General features: G+C 31.4%; 2 protein-coding genes and 2 non-coding genes across 5 annotated transcripts; 2 read left to right on the top strand and 2 right to left on the bottom strand.

The window, feature by feature from the left end:
• Positions 1-2,735: 2,735 nt before the first annotated feature.
• On the bottom strand, positions 2,736-9,956 carry LOC111401175 (putative U-box domain-containing protein 50). 2 transcript variants are annotated; one of them, XR_002703946.1, is made up of 9 exons: positions 9,440-9,956; positions 9,244-9,356; positions 9,025-9,152; positions 8,506-8,908; positions 8,214-8,354; positions 7,585-8,124; positions 6,631-7,323; positions 6,179-6,434; positions 2,736-2,917 (listed from the first exon to the last, which is right to left on the bottom strand). XR_002703946.1 is itself a non-coding variant. In XM_023028789.1 (8 exons), exons 1-8 carry the CDS (start codon positions 9,600-9,602, stop codon positions 6,237-6,239), a joined length of 2,379 nt encoding a protein of 792 aa, XP_022884557.1. In that variant the 5' UTR covers positions 9,603-9,956; the 3' UTR covers positions 5,997-6,236. The 2 variants fall into 2 exon arrangements, 1 of the variants encoding a protein (XP_022884557.1); XM_023028789.1 differs by lacking the exon at positions 2,736-2,917 and having other exon boundaries at positions 5,997-6,434.
• LOC111400267 (putative U-box domain-containing protein 50) lies at positions 3,835-5,777 on the bottom strand. Its single transcript, XM_023027686.1, has 5 exons — positions 5,741-5,777; positions 5,222-5,624; positions 4,924-5,064; positions 4,276-4,815; positions 3,835-4,014 (listed from the first exon to the last, which is right to left on the bottom strand). The coding sequence occupies exons 1-5, from the start codon at positions 5,770-5,772 to the stop codon at positions 3,835-3,837; spliced, it is 1,296 nt and encodes a 431-aa protein (XP_022883454.1). The 5' UTR covers positions 5,773-5,777.
• Positions 9,957-14,219: 4,263 nt separating the features above from the next.
• On the top strand, positions 14,220-14,292 carry TRNAA-CGC. The gene has a single exon. It is a non-coding gene; the product is annotated as a tRNA-Ala (tRNA).
• A 2,705-nt stretch (positions 14,293-16,997) lies between these two features.
• Positions 16,998-17,070, top strand: TRNAA-CGC. The gene has a single exon. It is a non-coding gene; the product is annotated as a tRNA-Ala (tRNA).
• Positions 17,071-20,284: the final 3,214 nt, after the last annotated feature.

The raw sequence follows: 20,284 nt of genomic DNA, 5'->3' as shown, positions 1-20,284 counted from the left end.
AATAAAATTAATATTTTAATTAATTTTTTTTTAAAATGGTTCGATTTTATGCGGTTTTTGAAAATCAAAACCTAAGCCAAACCATTTTAAAACGGTTTGATTTGGTTTGAAGGGAAAAAAACCACGGGTCCACGTGAATCCAAACTAACGATTTCAACTCAACGATTTCAGTTCGGTTTGCTATTTCGCGATTTTTTTGTGCAACCCTAATGAAATCTTCACTGTAATTTTAGAAGATTAGTCTTTAAAAGTAGGGTGGGGTATAATTTTCACTATAATAAAATAATAAAAAGAAATGAAAAGGCCCAAACCAGAAAACTCAGACCCCCCATCGACTAATAACCAAAGCCACCAAAAAACACCCTATATTGGGGATATTACACCTTTAATACACTCCAACAAACATCTATTTTGGATGAAGAAATATGTCAAAAACAGTCTTGATTTTTGACCACTTCACAAATTGAGAATACCACCTCCGACGACACCCATTATCGTTGACCACCACCTCCGACGACACTCGTTACCGTTGACCACCACCATTCATCTCGCCTAATCTACGCATACATTCTCATGGAACAACATCACCAAAATAGGCCCAAAAATATTATTGCAATTTCTAGGAAAACGTACCCAATTCGCAAAATCGCACGGGCAATCTCGCCTCCTCCAATTGATTGGTCCCACATTGTTTTTCCATCCAAATGCGAAAAATCGAATGCTCAAAACTATAATACGACATTGGGTGTACAATCAATTGAACAAATTTAGCCTTCAATCACTGCATTAATTAATGTACGATGAAGAAAAGCAAGACATATTATGGGTTCGTGAGTTGTGATGAATCCATGAGCTATCCAAAACTCGGTGTTCAGCATCGCCATTATTGATGGCGCTGATGGTTGTTGCTTTCCCTCTCCTCTTTTCTTTCTTGAAACAAACCCCACAACATTACAAAGTGACCGTCAAATTCATAACCATTAGTTTACACTTTTCACAATCTAGTTTAATCACAAAGAAAAGAAAAACTAAATTCCTGAATGTTTGGTTTGGAAGAAAGGTAATTTATATTCCTTTGTTCTTTTCTTTGGTTTTTAAATTATTTTAATTGTTATTTTATATGAAATTATTATACAGTTACCATTTTATCCCATTTAATTGGTCAAAAAAAGTAAGATTTTATTTTCTTGGTCAACTAATTATAAATTGGACGGATTCCATCCAAAAGAACCTCAGATGCAACGTTTTGAAAGGTTTGAATGACGATTACAACAAATGAAAAGTTAAGGAAAAGTTTGCTAGTGTTTAAAAAATTTAAAACTTTTACTGCAATTATCCCATATATAAAAATGGTGTTAATGTATAGATATGTGAAAATGGTGTGGATAGATATATGAAAGGATTGAAGTAATTATGAAGGGATATATAAAAATAGTGTGGAGGAATAGTGTAAAAATGAATGAATTTAATAAAGATAATATTGAAATTTCATGTGGATGAAAATAGTAATTGTTTAAAATTTTAATAGGGATAGATATATAGCTTAATGGATATATAACAATTGTGGATATAAATAGCGGCTCTCTCTTCCAATTTAAAATTTAAAATAATTTTAAGCTAATTGAATACTATTAAGATTAAATTAATATCACGGGCTTTATCGTGTATTCTTGGAATTATTATGGAAAAACAATACTGAATAGTGTGTGAAAATATTTATACAGCCTCCACGATAACGCTGGTGAGAGTTTTGTATAAGAGGTAATTTTTTTTGGTTCCATTTGATACTTGACCCCCGTTTGGCCCCTATTAATTTTGATTACGAGCCTGTTTGGGAATGATTTTGAAAATTGATTTTTTAACCGTTAGAAAAAAAAGTGGGATCCACCTATGAGAGAAAGAAGTCAAATATAACGATTGGAATAGTAAAATAACGGTCAAAAAATCAATTTTTTGGTGAAAAAAATCACTCCCAAACATGCTTATAGATGAAGGAATAGTATTTTTTTTTTGAAAAATGAATAGTTGTGAAAGAATAAAAAAATTTTATTTACATGTAATATTATTTTATTGAAAAGGTTGAAAATAGGAGTAAAAAAAATTTAATCTAATTTGATGAGATTTAATGGGGGTGAAATGAGGTCTTAAGCTCCGTTTGATCCTTATTTTCTAAGATTCATTTTTCATTAAATTCATTTCCAATTATACATTTTATAAGATTCACAAACTTTTATTGATTTTTCAATCATATATTTCATCGATTTTTATCAAAATTTACTAAAAATTTAATTTTTATCCAAACCTATCATGGGCTAAATTGAAAGTGTGAATTTAGATCAATACACTTGCATTGAGGACAACAAAAACTATTAGAAGGTGAAGCATACTTATATTATGTGCCGTTTATAGTCATCGTTAACCTGCCATCATTTTTTCGTAAGTTACAAAATTATTTTCAAAAATTACATTGCTGCACATTCAAAACCCATGTTAGGAGATTCAATACAAAACACAAACAAAATGAGTTGAAATCTGCTGTCTAATTTGCTGTCCACCCAATTGCAAATTGACACATTATGAAAACCTGATGAGCATCAAGTTTTCATGCTGTAGGTTTTCATGATGCGTTAATTTGCAAATAGGTGGACAACAAATTGGACGACACATCTCAAGTCCAAACAAAACCATGTAATGGCGAATTCTGAAGGACGAGCCAACGACACTTGCCAACTTCAAACATGAAAGTCAGCATTTTGGAATATACTCACAGGTTCTATAATTTGCATCAACATAATTTTTTATTTTTCACTTCAATTTACAACAACCTATTCCTATTCAAGCTACCTTTGCCAAGATCAAAATTAAAGGCTACGAATTGGAGTTAGTGTACAATAAACTCAATTTTGAATGAAATAATCTTACGTTTTCAGTTCTGCTGTTTCACTTCCAGGATATAAATAGCGGCTCTCTCTTCCAATTTAAAATTTAAAATAATTTTAAGCTAATTGAATACTATTAAGATTAAATTAATATCACGGGCTTTATCGTGTATTCTTGGAATTATTATGGAAAAACAATACTGAATAGTGTGTGAAAATATTTATACAGCCTCCACAATAACGCTGGTGAGAGTTTTGTATAAGAGGTAAAAAATAAATAAAGCCTTGTTTGGTTCAGCTAAAAAAATGGATTAAAATTTATGTCAAGGTCAATAATTAATTTTAACCACAGATGTCATTTATATTGATCGATAGAAGTAGGCAGCATTATTCATTAGAGGAAGTAAGAAAGAATGTAATAACCTGATAAATGGGACAGAGGAAAGCACTAGGCACATTTCTCCCCCCGTTTGGCCCCTATTAATTTTGATTACGAGCCTGTTTGGGAATGATTTTGAAAATTGATTTTTTAACCGTTAGAAAAAAAAGTGGGATCCACCTATGAGAGAAAGAAGTCAAATATAACGATTGGAATAGTAAAATAACGGTCAAAAAATCAATTTTTTGGGGAAAAAAATCACTCCCAAACATGCTCATAGATGAAGGAATAGTATTTTTTTTTGAAAAATGAATAGTTGTGAAAGAATAAAAAAAATTTATTTACATGTAATATTATTTTATTGAAAAGGTTGAAAATAGGAGTAAAAAAAATTTAATTTAATTTGATGAGATTTAATGGGGGTGAAATGAGGTCTTAAGCTCCGTTTGATCCTTATTTTCTAAGACTCATTTTTCATTAAATTCATTTCCAATTATACATTTTATAAGATTCACAAACTTTTATTGATTTTTCAATCATATATTTCATCGATTTTTATCAAAATTTACTAAAAATTTAATTTTTATCTTGCCAACTCAGAGCCTTGTTCCTTACTCTAGAGCTTCTTTCAGTTAGGAATAATGCATCATGCAGGCAGCCATTGTGCATGTACTCGAAAATAATGCAGTTGAGCTCGGAGCAGAATCCAATCATGGCAACTATATTTGGATGCCTGATTTGGCTAAGTATTTGTACCTGTGATAGTAAGGTTATTATCAAACTTCAACTGAATTGATGAAGCTAATTTTTGTTTTCCTTTGGAGAGTATTGTAACATCAACATTCGTAGAGCACATAGGATGCTTACACTGATCTTCATCCATCTCATAGCATATAGCGCACGCATATTTTGATCGATTTAATAAATGTAGGAAATGAGATAATTCAAGTAATCCTTTAAGATGCGAAGATAAAGTTGAATGAAACAGTACAAATTATAATTTCACTAAAGCAATACCTTAGCTATGAAGGACTCCCGGGATGGAGCATTTGCTGAATTGTACATTTTAATTGCAACTGTCATATGATTTATATGACCTTTGTAAACATTTGTGAATTGACCTCGTGACTTCAATCTTAAACCCTCCGAGAAATCTTCAGTTGCAGCACTAATTTCGGCAGCAGTGAATTCTCTGTAATCAAAACTTGAGGCGTTCATTCTGTCAGCACTACCTATTGCATCTTTTTCTCTACAGAACTCGATTCTAAGTTGGATGACATCTCTTTGCCCTCTCAATTCCTCAATTTCTCGAACCATATCAGTTCTTGTTTGCACTGCCTTCTCTAGTTGAACCTCGGCTCGTGATTTAGCAGAAGAGGATAACTGAAGTTTGTTCGAGAGTTCTCGTTGGAGTTCTAGAATTGAGTTCAGCTTACTTCTTTTTTCCTCGACTTCACCCTGAAGTTCAAAGAGTTCGTCTTTTCTGGAGTCTAGCTCTTTCTTTAGATCAGCATTTTTCTGAACCTCTTCACTTAAGCAAACTTCAAGTTGCATAATCTATTGAAAATAAATAAATAAATGAAAATAAATAAATAAATACTAAAATACTGAACGATAGGAATTCACAAATTATGCTACACTTTGTAATTGGAAATGTAAATTTACCCGGGTATTACACAAACTAATAGCCCATTCTGCTTTCGCACCCCTTTCCTTATTGAAATTTGCTTCTTTTTTGTTCAATTGGATTGCTTCTTCAGCTCTTTGTATTTTGAGTTTAAGAGCTTCAATTCTTTCTGCTCCACTCTAATGTTGTGCCAAAAGAATCAGACTACTTAAGTATCATGCAGCATACAAAAAGAGAAGTGAAGGAATTTTCTTCAAAACACAATAAAACTGAACAAAAAACAAAACAAACTCAATTTTGGGAACATGGATATGCATAAAGAATTCAAAAAGTTACCATATTTTCTTGCATATCTGAATCTGCAGGATTTTCCTCCAAGGCTTTATAATTTGCCTCTTCTTCCTCTTCATTTAAAGACAACAGTTGATTAACATATTGTTCAATCTCTTCACTGTATTTCTCCCACTCATCGGGTGAACTATTGCTTCTTGAAGAAGAAGGTGAATCCGTGGAATGTCCATTTGTAGGGCTATCCGGGAAAATTCTTCCTAGCAAACTTCTAAAACCATTCCTCTCTGTAAACTTGGCAATTGTGTTTCCCCTATCGTCCTCTATAAATCCCTCGTTATTTTCTTCTCTCAACGAAAGCAATCTCCCTCCATATATAACAAAAAGCTCACAAAAATCGGGTTTGTGACGAAGAATATAGAATGACCCACTAATTGCAGTTCTTGATTTCCTATTAGGAATATAATCAAACACAAGAATAACAATAACTTAGCAAGCAAAGACAAAAATTCCTCAAAATTCACTAAATTTTATCACATTAAATCGAAAATTCAACATTGTGCCTACCATGCCGAGGACTTTATAAATGTTAATGACATAACTAATTTGTGAGTTGAAATCTGCTGTCTAATTTGCTGTCCACCCAATTGCAAATTGACACATTATGAAAACCTGATGAGCATCAAGTTTTCATGCTGTAGGTTTTCATGATGCGTTAATTTGCAAATAGGTGGACAACAAATTGGACGACACATCTCAAGTCCAAACAAAACCATGTAATGGCAAATTCTGAAGGACGAGCCAACGACACTTGCCAACTTCAAACATGAAAGTCAGCATTTTGGAATATACTCACAGGTTCTATAATTTGCATCAACATAATTTTTTATTTTTCACTTCAATTTACAACAACCTATTCCTATTCAAGCTACCTTTGCCAAGATCAAAATTAAAGGCTAGGAATTGGAGTTAGTGTACAATAAACTCAATTTTGAATGAAATAATCTTACGTTTTCAGTTCTGCTGTTTCACTTCCATGCATCAAAACATGGTGCAATGATCTTTAACTCGGGGGAGCTGATCTTCTAGTTTGCCAATCCTGGATCAGCGTACGCAGAGTGTGATTAGGGGTAAGAAGCGTATGATTCAGCCTCAAGTTAGTCATTGGTGATGTATCATGACCTGTTCTTAGCCACCCTTCAATGGCGTCTAGTTCGTAGGAAAACCCGTCTGCAGCTAAATGTGGGTTTTGCATCACATCCTGCACAATGAAGATTAGTAACAATGTGATTGCAAAACAAAATAAAATAAATAAAGCCTTGTTTGGTTCAGCTAAAAAAATGGATTAAAATTTATGTCAAGGTCAATAATTAATTTTAACCACAGATATCATTTATATTGATCAATAGAAGTAGGCAGCATTATTCATCAGAGGAAGTAAGAAAGAATGTAATAACCTGATAAATGGGACAGAGGAAAGCACTAGGCACATTGCTTGAGTCCTCTGTATCTATAAAATCTTCAACTGCAGATGCGTATTCTCCATTTGCAACTAGCTGGTCAGCCTTTTTCTTCACCCTATTGATCTCACTCATCAGCCACCCTATATCCAACTCCTTGTCTATATCTTGGTCAGTTGACAAACACCTTATAGCTATGCTACAAAGTTCCGTTGCCAAATCCAAAGGCCATTCTCCAGCCGAATGATCCAAGTCCCCAATGATAGCAGAAGCATCCATTGGTGCTGCCCAGTTCCTCCCACTCAGAAGTTGCAGCATTAAGTTTCCAAAAGCCCGGATGTCTGAATTTCTATCAGAATTATCATACGACCAAGGAGGCTTCAAGCCATAAACTTTTGCAACATTGTTACGGTCCAGGATGATTTTTGAGGGACTCAAGTTGCCGAGAATTAAGGGCTTAGGCAGGGCATTATGAAGGAAGCCCAAAGCTGAGCACACTTCAGCTGCAATTCGTATTCTCATGTGCCAACTCAGAGCCTTGTTCCTTACTCTAGAGCTTCTTTCAGTTAGGAATAATGCATCATGCAGGCAGCCATTGTGCATGTACTCGAAAATAATGCAGTTGAGCTCGGAGCAGAATCCAATCATGGCAACTATATTTGGATGCCTGATTTGGCTAAGTATTTGTACCTGTGATAGTAAGGTTATTATCAAACTTCCACTGAATTGATGAAGCTAATTTTTGTTTTCCTTTGGAGAGTATTGTAACATCAACATTCGTAAAGCACATAGGATGCTTACACTGATCTTCATCCATCTCATAGCATATAGCGCACGCATATTTTGATCGATTTAATAAATGTAGGAAATGAGATAATTCAAGTAATCCTTTAAGATGCGAAGATAAAGTTGAATGAAACAGTACAAATTATAATTTCACTAAAGCAATACCTTAGCTATGAAGGACTCCTGGGATGGAGCATTTGCTGAATTGTACATTTTAATTGCAACTGTTATATGATTTATATGACCTTTGTAAACATTTGTGAATTGACCTCGTGACTTCAATCTTAAATCCTCCGAGAAATCTTCAGTTGCAGCACTAATTTCGGCAGCAGTGAATTCTCTGTAATCAAAACTTGAGGCGTTCATTCTGTCAGCACTACCTATTGCATCTTTTTCTCTACAGAACTCGATTCTAAGTTGGATGACATCTCTTTGCCCTCTCAATTCCTCAATTTCTCGAACCATATCAGTTCTTGTTTGCACTGCCTTCTCTAGTTGAACCTCGGCTCGTGATTTAGCAGAAGAGGATAACTGAAGTTTGTTCGAGAGTTCTCGTTGGAGTTCTAGAATTGAGTTCAGCTTACTTCTTTTTTCCTCGACTTCACCCTGAAGTTCAAAGAGTTCGTCTTTTCTGGAGTCTAGCTCTTTCTTTAGATCAGCATTTTTCTGGACCTCTTCACTTAAGCAAACTTCAAGTTGCATAATCTATTGAAAATTAATAAGTAAATACTAAAATACTGAACGGTAGGAATCACAAATTATGCTACACTTTGTAATCGGAAATGTTAATTTACCCGGGTATTACACAAACTAATAGCCCATTCTGCTTTTGCACCCCTTTCCTTATTCAAATTTGCTTCTTGTTTGTTCAATTGGATTGCTTCTACAGCTCTTTGTATTTTGAGTTTAAGAGCTTCAATTCTTTCTGCTCCACTCTAATATTGTGCCAAAAGAATCAGTCTACTTAAGTATCATGCAGCATACAAAAAGAGAAGGAATTTCCTTCAAAACACAATAAAGCTGAACAAGAAACAAAAAAACTCAATTTTGGGAACATGGAATTGTATAAAGAATTCAAGAAGTTACCATATTTTCCTGCATATCTGAATCTGCAGGATTTTCCTCCAAGGCTTTATAATTTGCCTCTTCTTCCTCTTCATTAAAAGCCAACAGTTGATTAACATATTGTTCAATCTCTTCACTGTATTTCTCCCACTCATCGGGTGAACTATTGCTTCTTGAAGAAGTAGGTGAATCCGTGGAATGTCCATTTGTAGGGCTATCCGGGAAAATTCTTCCTAGCAAACTTCTAAAACCATTCCTCTCTTTAAACTTGGCAATTGTGTTTCCCCTATCGTCCTCTATAAATCCTTCGTTATTTTCTTCTCTCAACGAAAGCAATCTCCCTCCACATATAACAAAAAGCTCACAAAAATCGGGTTTGTGACGAAGAATATAGAATGACCCACTAATTGCAGTTGTTGATTTCCTATTAGGAATATAATCAAACACAAGAATAACAATAACTTAGCAAGCAAGGACAAAAATTCCTCAAAATTCACCAAATTTTATCACATTAAATCGAAAATTCAACATTGTGCCTACCATGCCGAGGACTTTATAAATGTTAATGACATAACTAATTTGGTTATCCGTTGAATCGGAATTATTTCTACCAATTGCTTGTAAATAGGCTGCTCAGTTTTCTCCAACTTAAAAACTTGAGCTTTAATCTGCAAGGAAAATTAAGTAAAACCCCAGAAATTAATTACTCTAAATCTTTGAAATAAACTATTCCAAGAACATAATTTTAATTAATCCAACCCTTCCACAGGAGGCTATGAACTGGGATATCATTTGGTCATCAATTTCTTCCTCGCTCTTGTCAAGATCTTTCAGCTTCTTCTCACTCACAGAACTTGCAGGAAGTTTCCCAACTGCAATTACCAAAAAAAGACGAATAATTGCAAAAATATATAATCAAGAAAATAAAGAAATTAACAGCAAATTAATGACTTACGTGGTGTGTAAACATAATCTCTGCGTATGTTATTTGCTGCGTGGATAATCACTATGCTGATTGAATGATTAGACCATTTTCTTAAAGCCCATTGTAAGGTTGAAAGCCCATCGTAAAGGTCTCTTCCAATGGCTACATAAACTTTCTCTGGCTGAATTTCCATAATTCCCTTCCTTTATTTTCTTTGCATTGCTCGAGAAAGTCACTTGTGCATAATGATTTCGCAAAAAGATTATTTAAATTGATTCTTTCTCGTTCTATCTACTCTCTCGTGATTTTGGCTTTGGGACCCTTTCAAAAAACATTCAGCACAATAAAGTAGGCACAAGAAAATCACGAGTCTTGTTAATTTGGAGGGAGGAATGTGAAAATTGTCGCAGGCTTTGAATTTGAGTGATTCAAAAGGAGATTAGCAAAAAGGTATGTTTGAATTCCGTTTGTTTAATTATGCTTTGCAAGACGGCAATGACTTTAATTCCTAATTTCATTTAAATTGAGATATGGGGTCCTCTTCGTGACTTAAAAAAATCTACGATTTTCTTGGTTTGATTTGAAGTTTGGCAGTTTCTTGGTGTTTTTCTTCTATCTACATGTACTTGATTCTTAACCAAACACGTTTAGTTTGCAGTTGCAAGAAAGACTGCAGCCATACATTGTTAAGCATAAGGATATCCTAGGATATACTTCATGGATACGTACTAAAAACTAAAAATCCCATCCGGTGTAGATAATAACTATACTATGGGCCTGTTTGGTAGGGATTTTGAGAATTGATTTTTTGATCATTAGAAAAAAAGTGGGGTCCACATGTGAGAGAAGAAGTCAAAAATTACGGCTTGAATAGTAAAATAACGGTCAAAAAATCAATTTTTTGGAGCAAAAAATCACTACCAAACGAGGCCTATATGAACTGAATTATTAGTTTTAATATCTTTCGATGTAGTTTACAATAGATTAAGAAATTCTTGTCGTTGGCTTCACAGCATAAGTTTAACAATAAATAATTATATCCCATTTTGTATCCATTTCTATTAAAATTCTTAAAAATTACTATTTTTATCCACGTCAAATTTTAATATTGTTCTTATTAAATACATCGCTAATATAATTTCAAAAATTTTTAAATCACTATATTCATCAAATCACCATCAACATTTAATTTGATTATTACTTTTCCTTTTTCTATATTGCTATGTCATGTTTTAATATTTAGTTGCAAAGGTTTGCGAATCTCTTTTCTTAAATTTATTGAATTCTTTCTAGAGTACACCGCTCACGAAATCAAACAAAACCCTCCTAGAATCATATGTTAATTATTTTTATTTTATTTTTTGCTTTTAAGCTAATAATTATTTTGGTTGTTTGTGTTTTGGTTGGTAATTTTAATTTTGAATTAGGATACAGTTACTCTATGCTACAAAGTTAAAAGTGTTTATCTTGATACTAACTAAGTTTAAGAGAAAGGGAAAGCAGACTTTCAAGTCTCCTCTTCAATGTTTTGAACTTTTTTGTGAGCATTAAAATATAAAATAATATTATTTGCAGTCGTTTATTATCACAATCATCTTATGCGGCATACATGTGACGGTTAGTGATTTTTTGTATAAGATAATGAAAAACTATGACATTAATGTATCAAATTACTAATCGTCACATGTATATATAGAACGGTTATAGCAGTGAGCGACAGCAAATAATATTACTCTAAATTTTAAAATATCATAAAACATATAAAATGATCCAAATCATTCACATACTAATTCACAATAAACAGTAAGTCTTACGTTTTCAAATTCTTCTTCATATATTGCTCTATCTCTATGTATTTTTTTTTAATGGGACTCAAACGAGTCCTTAGTAAACATTAGAAGACGAATAATGGTTGGTTGAGAGGTGACAGGTCACGCAGTAATCAAGAAAAATGGCAGTGATGTTTTTGTTTTATTGTTATTGAGCTGAATATGAAAGGAAGGAATAGATTCCAGTCCCTCAAGGCCTCAATTGACTTTGGAATATGTATGACGTGTCATGATTTAATTATGGGTAATTAGCACAAAACATCCCTACCTTTCAATGTTTTTGTGGAAAACGTCCTTACCTTTCATTTTTTGACGGATTACACCCTTACCTTTCCCTTTTTTGTGCAAAACGTCCTTCTGTCAACTCTCCGTTAAAATGCTCCGTTAAATCAAAAAGGTAATTAGCACAAAAGGTCCATACCTTTCAAAGTTATTGTGCAAAACGTCCATACCTTTTATTTTTTAGCATAATTAGCAGAAAAGGTCCCTACCTTTTATTTTTAACATTTTTACCCCTACATTTCACCTTTCATTGCGCAAAAGGTGCTTTTCATCCATTTTTTCAATAAAATGACGATTTTACCCTCCGATTGAAATAAAACAAAAAGAAAAGAAAAAAATAATTAATTAATTGCAATCATAGTTCTAAATTTTTCAAAACATTACAGATAAATCCTAAATTCTCCACTACCGCCACTTTCACAATCCCACCAAGCCACCACCTATAGATCCATATAGCACCACTTTTCGACCACAACACCTATCGGACTCCACCAGCACCAGTGTCGCCTCACTCTCCCCAATATCCTCCTCCATAGTATTGGTCACCAATCTATCCGAAACAACCACATTTACGGTGGTGGAGTCCGATGGGCACAGTGGTCGAAAGGTGGTATTATGTGGATTTATAAAGAATTTGAGTGATTCAAAAGGAGATTAGCAAAAAGGTATGTTTGAATTCCGTTTGTTTAATTATGCTTTGCAAGACGGCAATGTCTTTAATTCCTAATTCCATTTAAATTGAGATATGGGGTCCTCTTCGTGACTTAAAAAAATCTACGATTTTCTTGGTTTGATTTGAAGTTTGGCAGTTTCTTGGTGTTTTTCTTCTATCTACATGTACTTGATTCTTAACCAAACACGTTCAGTTTGCAGTTGCAAGAAAGACCGCAGCCATACATTGTTAAGCATACGGATATCCTAGGATATACTTCATGGAAACGTACTAAAAACTAAAAATCCCATCCTGTGTAGATAATAACTATACTATATGAACTGAATTATTAGTTTTAATATCTTTCGATGTAGTTTACAATAGATTAAGAAATTCTTGTCGTTGGCTTCACAGCATAAGTTTAACAATAAATAATTATATCCCATTCTGTATCCATTCCTATTAAAATTCTTAAAAATTACTATTTTTATCCACGTCAAATTTTAATGTTGTCCTTCTTAAATACATCGCTAATATAATTTCAAAAATTTTAAAATCACTATCAACATTTAATCTGATTTTTTACTTTTACTTTTTCTATATTGCTATGTTGGTGTTTTAATATTTAATTGCAAAGATTTGCAAATTTTTATTCTGAAATTTATCGAATTTTCTCTAGAGTACACCGCTCACACAATCAAACAAAACCCTCCTAGAATCATATGTTAATTATTTTTATTTTATCTTTTGCTTTTAAGCTAATAATTATTTTGGTTGTTTGTGTTTTGGTTGGTAATTTTAATTTTGAATTAGGATACAATTACTCTATGCTACAAGGTTAAAAGTGTTTATCTTGATAATAACTAAGTTTAAGAGAAAGGGAAAGCAGACTTTCAAGTCTCCTCCTCAAGGTTTAAAACTTTTTTGTGTGCATTAAAATATAAAATAATATTATTTGCAGTCATTTATGGTCATAATCATCTTATGTGACATACATGTGACGGTTAGTGATTTGTTATATAAGGTAATGAAAAACTATGATATTAATGTATCAAATTATTAATCATCACATGTATGCCATATAGAATGGTTACAACAGCGAGCGACTGCAAATAACATTACTCTAAATTCTAAAATATAATAAAACGTATAAAATGATCCAAATACAAATCAAGAATCTTCACATACTAAATTCACAATAAACCTTAATTCTTACGTTTTTAAATTCTTCTTCATATATTGCTCCGTATCTATGTATTTTCTTTAATGGGACTCAAATGAGTCCTTAGTAAACATTAGAAGACGAATAATTTTTAGTCGAGAGATGACAGGTCACGCGGTAGTCAAGAAAAATGGCGGTGATATTTCTGTTTTATTGTTATTGAGCTGAATATGATAGGACGAAATAAATTCCAGAACCTCAAGGCCTCACTTGATTTGGAATATGTATGACGTGTCATGATTTAATTATCCTTAGCACCTATTTCCTGGTCTTCAATTTGAAAATTTTACTCTTTTCTTCCACTTATACAAGCTGGTTTTATTTTTTTATATGGATTAAAAAATTTTATTTATGTTATTGAAAAAGCATTTTTTTTGTCAAAAACTTTCCTAGCGTACCTTTATTTATATTTTTACAATTTTAAGATTAAGTGAAAAAATAGATTATATTTAGACAAATTAAATAACGGTGTATTAGTAAATGAACAAAATAAAATATTCTGAATTAAAAAACAAGATTATATAATTGGGACAATAAAATAAAGAAAATCAGCATATATAAATCGGACGTGAGTATTTTTTTGGAGAATGTATAATTAAAAAGTAAAAAAATTTTAAATTTACGTGTAGAATATATATTGTGTGAATGTACTAAAAAATAAGTATAAAAAATAAATTAAAGACCACCAAACAAACAAGGACTTAGAAATGCTCCTTTACGGTACCAGCCTATACTACAAAAATCTTCTCCTGTCTTGTTGGACTTTGTATCCTTGTAACTACTAATATTATATTATAAAGAATATTCTTGACGACACACACAGATGGGGGTGTAGCTCATATGGTAGAGCGCTCGCTTCGCATGCGAGAGGCACGGGGTTCGATTCCCCGCACCTCCATTTTTTATGCCGACTGATGATTCTTAGAAGTATTCTTTTGCTTGACTTTATAATGGAATTTCTGGTGTGCTAGAAAATACGAAAATACATAATTGAGCTGAGTGACTGCAATTGAGTTGAATAGTCCGTCTAAATGTCCATAATTTTAGAGTGCAAAGTAAATTAAATTATTTAAAATAGTATCTCCATCTCGTCTTTACATTGTTACGCTTTTCTTAGAAAATCAAATTATTTAAAATAGTATTTCCACATCATTTTTCCATTGTCACGATTTTCTCAAAAAAAATCTAGTTCAATAGAAGATATTCGTCATTAATTTTAGAGCAATGTTAAAATAGATGGGGTTTTTGAGAGAATTGGAGAATCGCACCTCTAGATTTCTCTCTTGATTCATGCATGATGAAATATAAAACGAGGAGTGATACTAGAGAAACAATTTGTCAATTATACCTGTTACGTTCTGATCTGATATGCCTCGGAACGCACACTACCATATATTCCGACCTGGTAAAGACCCATCTGAAGTACTTCCGAAGTGATGTCAGCAATGCCTACAACCTAGTAGTACTGACCTAACCAAAAGTACCTCGCCCAGAGGCCGAGGAAGAGGCCAAGTGGACCCCAATTAGAAGATCCGCCGCCAATTTCAGAAAGAGATTTGTGCCAAGATCTTTCCTGCACCTAAGGTTTAAATTGATTTGACGTTTCCATGAGGCTAGTTGATGTGGCTTATCAACTTTATGTCAATTCAATTCAGAAGAGACAAGCAGTCCGCCCACTCTACAGACACGGCTGATTGACGCCTATGAGCGAACGCCTCATATCGTCAGATGTATACACGCATCCCACATCCAACGGCTCATACCACCTATAAATATCTAAGGTTTGGCAAGAGGCAAAGGTAATAAAACTCTTACTACATAGTACTCCATAGCAAGCTTATATATTTTCTTTTCCCCCTTTATCATTGATTTGCACAGCTCCTGAGTACTGTTTCGACCACTTAAACCTGACTTGACCGTCGAAGTGTATACGGCCGCCACCATCCTCGTTGGTCCCGGCCGTGTGCGTCTGACCATTCGCTGATTGTGTGCAGGAAAGAATACGTGGAGTAGCTCTCGATTGACCACGTGGAAGGACCAATTTTCGAGGTCAACAATACCATTACAGAAGTAGAGCACTCACCTTGCATATGCCAATCCCACAATCACTTGATTAGTTAGTTTCCATACATAATAACCTCAACCGCTACCATTACAACATGTTGACGATTGTGCCAAAATTTTAATGTTAAAATCTCATGTACACTTTTCAGCGAAAGTTAAAGACCACAACTGCGAACTAAAAAATAGTTATGTTTACGCTTTTGCAATTAAAAAGCCTTCTTTATAGCTACTGCTTAAATTTGTTAAAATGGTCATGGGTCAAAATAAAATGTTAGATTATCTTAGTCTTCGACATCAATGAGTTGGAGGAGCATGGACAGTTTTGAAATTTCGAATAGTTGGTATTTCAATATCAATAAATCCTTTAATTATTGTTACATAATCAATGTCACAACGATTCTCTTAATTACGAAAACAACTACTATTTACTTATCAATAAATCATTGAATATGCAATATAACTCTCCATAATTACTACAACAATTATTGCAACATCCTATAAAGCAAGAATTATCTTAACTATATAATTAAATAGTTCTTCAATTACCGGACTTATTTGGAGAAAAATTCCATTTCTGAATAAATTAATTTAAAGTAATCGAATAATTACCCTCTTTCCGTAGGTGACAGTTATTCTAGATCCACCGTGATTATCATCATCATCATCATCATCATCATCTACAATATATTAAAAGTGTGGATTGGGAAGAAACTTTTGAATATCAATTTTACCCTTACATATTTAGGTATATATCAATTCTACAATTACGTATTTATTATAAACCTTTTTGATTTAACGGAACATTTTAACGGAGGGTTGACAAAAGGACGTTTTGCGCAAAAAAAGGTAAAGGTAAGGGTGTAATCCGCCAAAAAATGAAAGGTATGGACGTTTTCCACAAAAACATCAAAAGGTAGGGATGTTTTGTGCTAATTACCCTTTAATTATCCTTAGCACCTATTTCCTGGTCTTTAATTTGAAAATTTTACGTTATGATAGTACTCTTTTCTTCCACTTATACAGGCTGGTTTTATTTTTTTATATGGATTAAAAAATTTTGTTTATGTTATTGAAAAAGCATTTTTTTTTGTCAAAAACTTTCCTAGTGTACCCTTATTTATATTTTTACAATTTTAAGATTAAGTTAAAAAATTGATTATATTTAGGCAAATTAAATAACGGTATATTAGTAAATGAACAAAATAAAACATTCTGAATTAAAAAACAAGATTATATAATTGGGACAATAAAATAAAGAAAATCAGCTTATATAAATCGGAGGTGAGTTTTTTTTTTGGAGAAAGTATAATTAAAAAGTAGAAAAAATTTAAAAATTACGTGTAAAATGTATATATTGTGTGAATGTGTAGTAAAAAATAAGTATAAAAAAAATAAAGTAAATTAACTTAAAGACCACCAAACAAACAAGGACTTAGAAATGCTCCTTTACGGTACCAGCCATTGCTACAAAAATCTTCTCCTGTCTTGGTGGACACTAATATTATATTATAAATATATTCTTGATGCCACAACACAATCGGGGGTGTAGCTCATATGGTAGAGCGCTCGCTTCGCATGCGAGAGGCACGGGGTTCGATTCCCCGCACCTCCATTTTTATGCCGACTGATGATGCTTAGAAGTATTCTTTTGCTTTACTTTATAATGGAATTTCTTGTGTGCTAGAAAATAAATAATTGAGCTGAGTGACTGCAATTGAGTTGAATAGTCCGTCTAAATGTCCATAATTTTAGAGTGCACAGTAAATTAAATTATTTAAAATAGTATCTCCATCTCGTCTTTACATTGTTACGCTTTTCTTAGAAAATCAAATTATTTAAAATAGTATTTGCACCTCATTTTTCCATTGTCACGATTTTCTCAAAAAAAATCTAGTTCAATAGAAGATATTCGTCATTAATTTTAGAGCAATGTTAAAATAAATGGGGCTTTTGAGAGAATTGGAGAATCGCAGCTCTTGATTTCTCTCTTGATTCATGCATGATGAAATATAAAACGAGGAGTGATACTAGATAAACAATTAGTCAATTATACCATTACAGAAGTAGAGTACTTGCCTTGCATATGCCAATTCCACAATCACTTGATTAGTTAGTTTCCATACATAATAACCTCAACCGCTACCGTTACAACATGTTGACGATTGTGCCAAAATTTTAATGTTAAAAACTCATATACACTTTTTCACGGAAGTTAAAGACTACAACTGCGAACTGAAAAAATAGTTATGTTTACGCTTTTGCATTTAAAAAGCTTTCTTTATAGGTACTATATAAATTTGTTAAAATGGTCATGGGTCAAAATAAAATGTTAGATCATCTTAGTCTTCGACATCAATGAGTTGGAGGAGCATGGACAGTTTTGAAATTTCGAATAGTTGGTATTTCAATGCCAATAAATCCTTTAATTATTGTTACATAATTAATGTCACAACGATTCTCTTAATTACGACAACAACTACTATTTACTTATCAATAAATCATTGAATATGCAATAACTCTCCATAATTACTACAACAATTATTGCAACATCCTATAAAGCAAGAATTATCTTAACTATATAATTAAATAGTTCTTCAATTACCGGACTTATTTGGAGAAAAATTCCATTTCGGAATAAATTAATTTAAAGTAATCGAATAATTACCCTCTTTCCATAGGTGGCAGTTATTCTAGATCCATCATGATCATTATCATCATCATCATCATTTACAATATATTAAAAGTGTGGATTGGGAAGAAACTTTTGAATATCAATTTTACCTTACATATTTAGTTATATATCAATTCTACAATTACGTATTTATTATAGTACCATTAAATATTATTTAACTTCATTTAATATTCATTTAAGTGTAATGCAATTAATTAAATTAAAAAAAATTAATTTCTATAAATGGTAATTTAAGGCCATCATTTGAGCTCCTTAAATATCAGTTTTTCAATTTCATTTTGAATTAATGCTATTAATCAAATTAAAATAATTTTTTTAATATCAAAATGAGAATTTAGGGCCATCATTTGAGTTCTTTAAACAACAGCCATTTTTCAATAGCAAGTTGAATAAATTGAATTAATGCTCTTAATAAAAAAAAAACCTTATATTTTTAGTTATATGTCAACTCTACCCTTACATATTTAATATAGTACCATTTAATATAATTTAACTTCATTTAATATTCATTTAAGTGTAGTACTAATTGTTTTATATTGGAGTACTTAAAATTTTACATTAATCAAATTAAGTTTAATTATTTAAATTGAATTTACCACTTAAAATCTAAGCTCACATATAGATGTAATTTTATTATAATTATTTAATAAATATATTAAAGTTTGCATTAATATAATGGTATATTAATTATCATATAAAATAATATTTATTATATTTTTAATATGATTATATATGTAGACAAGTTTTGATTTTAAGTGATTAAACTTAATTTAATTAATTTAAAATTAATAGTACTCCAATATGAAAAACGAACTCTATAATTAAAAGGAGACTACATGAAATTAAATTTTAATTAATCTATCATTAATGCCACCTTTAATATATTATAATGTTATTTTATACTTACATGTGTGTGTGTATATTATATTATTTATTATTTATATATGTGGGCTTCACTTAAAATCAACATTCATCTACTTCTATAACTATATTATAATTGCAATATATATAATAATAAAATGTGGAGATAGATGATAAATGTTCAATTTACCATTTCGTCCTTATATAACATTGTCAATATTTTCATTCAAAACTTATAAATTCATGTTTATTTAATTAATAGTTGATAGTATAACTATTTAAATACAAAGAACAATAAATTGAAAAGAAAAAAATTACTTAAATGTGATCAACAATTAGGAGGGAAGGAATCGATGATAGGAGAAATTATCCATTAATCTTAAAAACCTTATTAATCACTCCTAATAATGGAGTTACTTACACTTCTTATATTTGTATCCACACACTAAATACAAGCTTTGCATCTCAATTACACATTTTCACCAAATTCAATTTTTTTAATATTAATAAAAATTAATACTATGTATTCTAGAAAATAATTAATATAGTATTGGGCATTTATTATTGCATATTCATTTTTGTATAAGCATAAAAATGATGATAATCCTGTTACTTATTAGATAAAAATATATAAAGAAAAGAAAAAGATTTTTATTTCAGTACATTTAAATGGAGAATGTTTATTCCTCCATTTATATTAATCCCATTCAAAAGAAAAGGAAAACTTTTGTTTAAAATTTTTCACTTCGATATCTATTTTGAATGTAACTTTTGTTTCTAATTTAAAACAAATGCTATCGATTAATATGACGAGCATGATTAATATGTAATTTTTTATTTATAAATATGTTTAGATAAGATAATTCTTGGTTTTTATTTTTTAGGTAAAAAAGTTTATAGTATAGACAAAATGAGTAATTTTTTAATTTGAAAATTATTTACGTACCTTTAGTTTACTTATACATAAATATTTTAAACTTAATTAAATATATATCTTTTAATTTAATTTTTCTTTGTGTCTGTCTGTACTACAAAATTGGTTGATATCGTCGTAATAGTTGAAAATAAGTGTTCCAACCAAAGTCTAACATAAACAAATCATTATAATTCAATTTATTCAACATTTTCATGTTATATATTAATTTTCATAAAACTTTTATCTATACGTATATTTTTGAACAATTTAATTTTTTCTTTTAACATATTGCGTATATCATTCATTTCGCATATAAGACGTGCAAAACACGTGCTTACTACTATTTATTATTTAAAA

Source organism: Olea europaea, chromosome 10, assembly GCF_002742605.1.
Source record: "Olea europaea var. sylvestris chromosome 10, O_europaea_v1, whole genome shotgun sequence".
NCBI classification, from domain to species: Eukaryota; Viridiplantae; Streptophyta; class Magnoliopsida; order Lamiales; family Oleaceae; genus Olea; species Olea europaea.
This window is presented reverse-complemented; position numbering and strand designations above follow the sequence as displayed.

Excerpts from the sequence above, each read along its gene's own strand:
- LOC111401175 (XM_023028789.1), bottom strand. The coding sequence starts at position 9,602 with ATGGAAATTCAGCCAGAGAAAGTTTATGTAGCCATTGGAAGAGACCTT. Across the intron at positions 9,153-9,243 it reads TCATAGCCTCCTGTGGAAGG|ATTAAAGCTCAAGTTTTTAA; the intron begins GTTGGATTAATT and ends TTTTCCTTGCAG. Across the intron at positions 8,355-8,505 it reads CAGATATGCAGGAAAATATG|AGTGGAGCAGAAAGAATTGA; the intron begins GTAACTTCTTGA and ends GCACAATATTAG.
- LOC111400267 (XM_023027686.1), bottom strand. The coding sequence starts at position 5,772 with ATGTCATTAACATTTATAAAGTCCTCGGCATG. Across the intron at positions 5,065-5,221 it reads CAGATATGCAAGAAAATATG|AGTGGAGCAGAAAGAATTGA; the intron begins GTAACTTTTTGA and ends GCACAACATTAG. Across the intron at positions 4,816-4,923 it reads TTAGTTTGTGTAATACCCGG|ATTATGCAACTTGAAGTTTG; the intron begins GTAAATTTACAT and ends TATTTTCAATAG.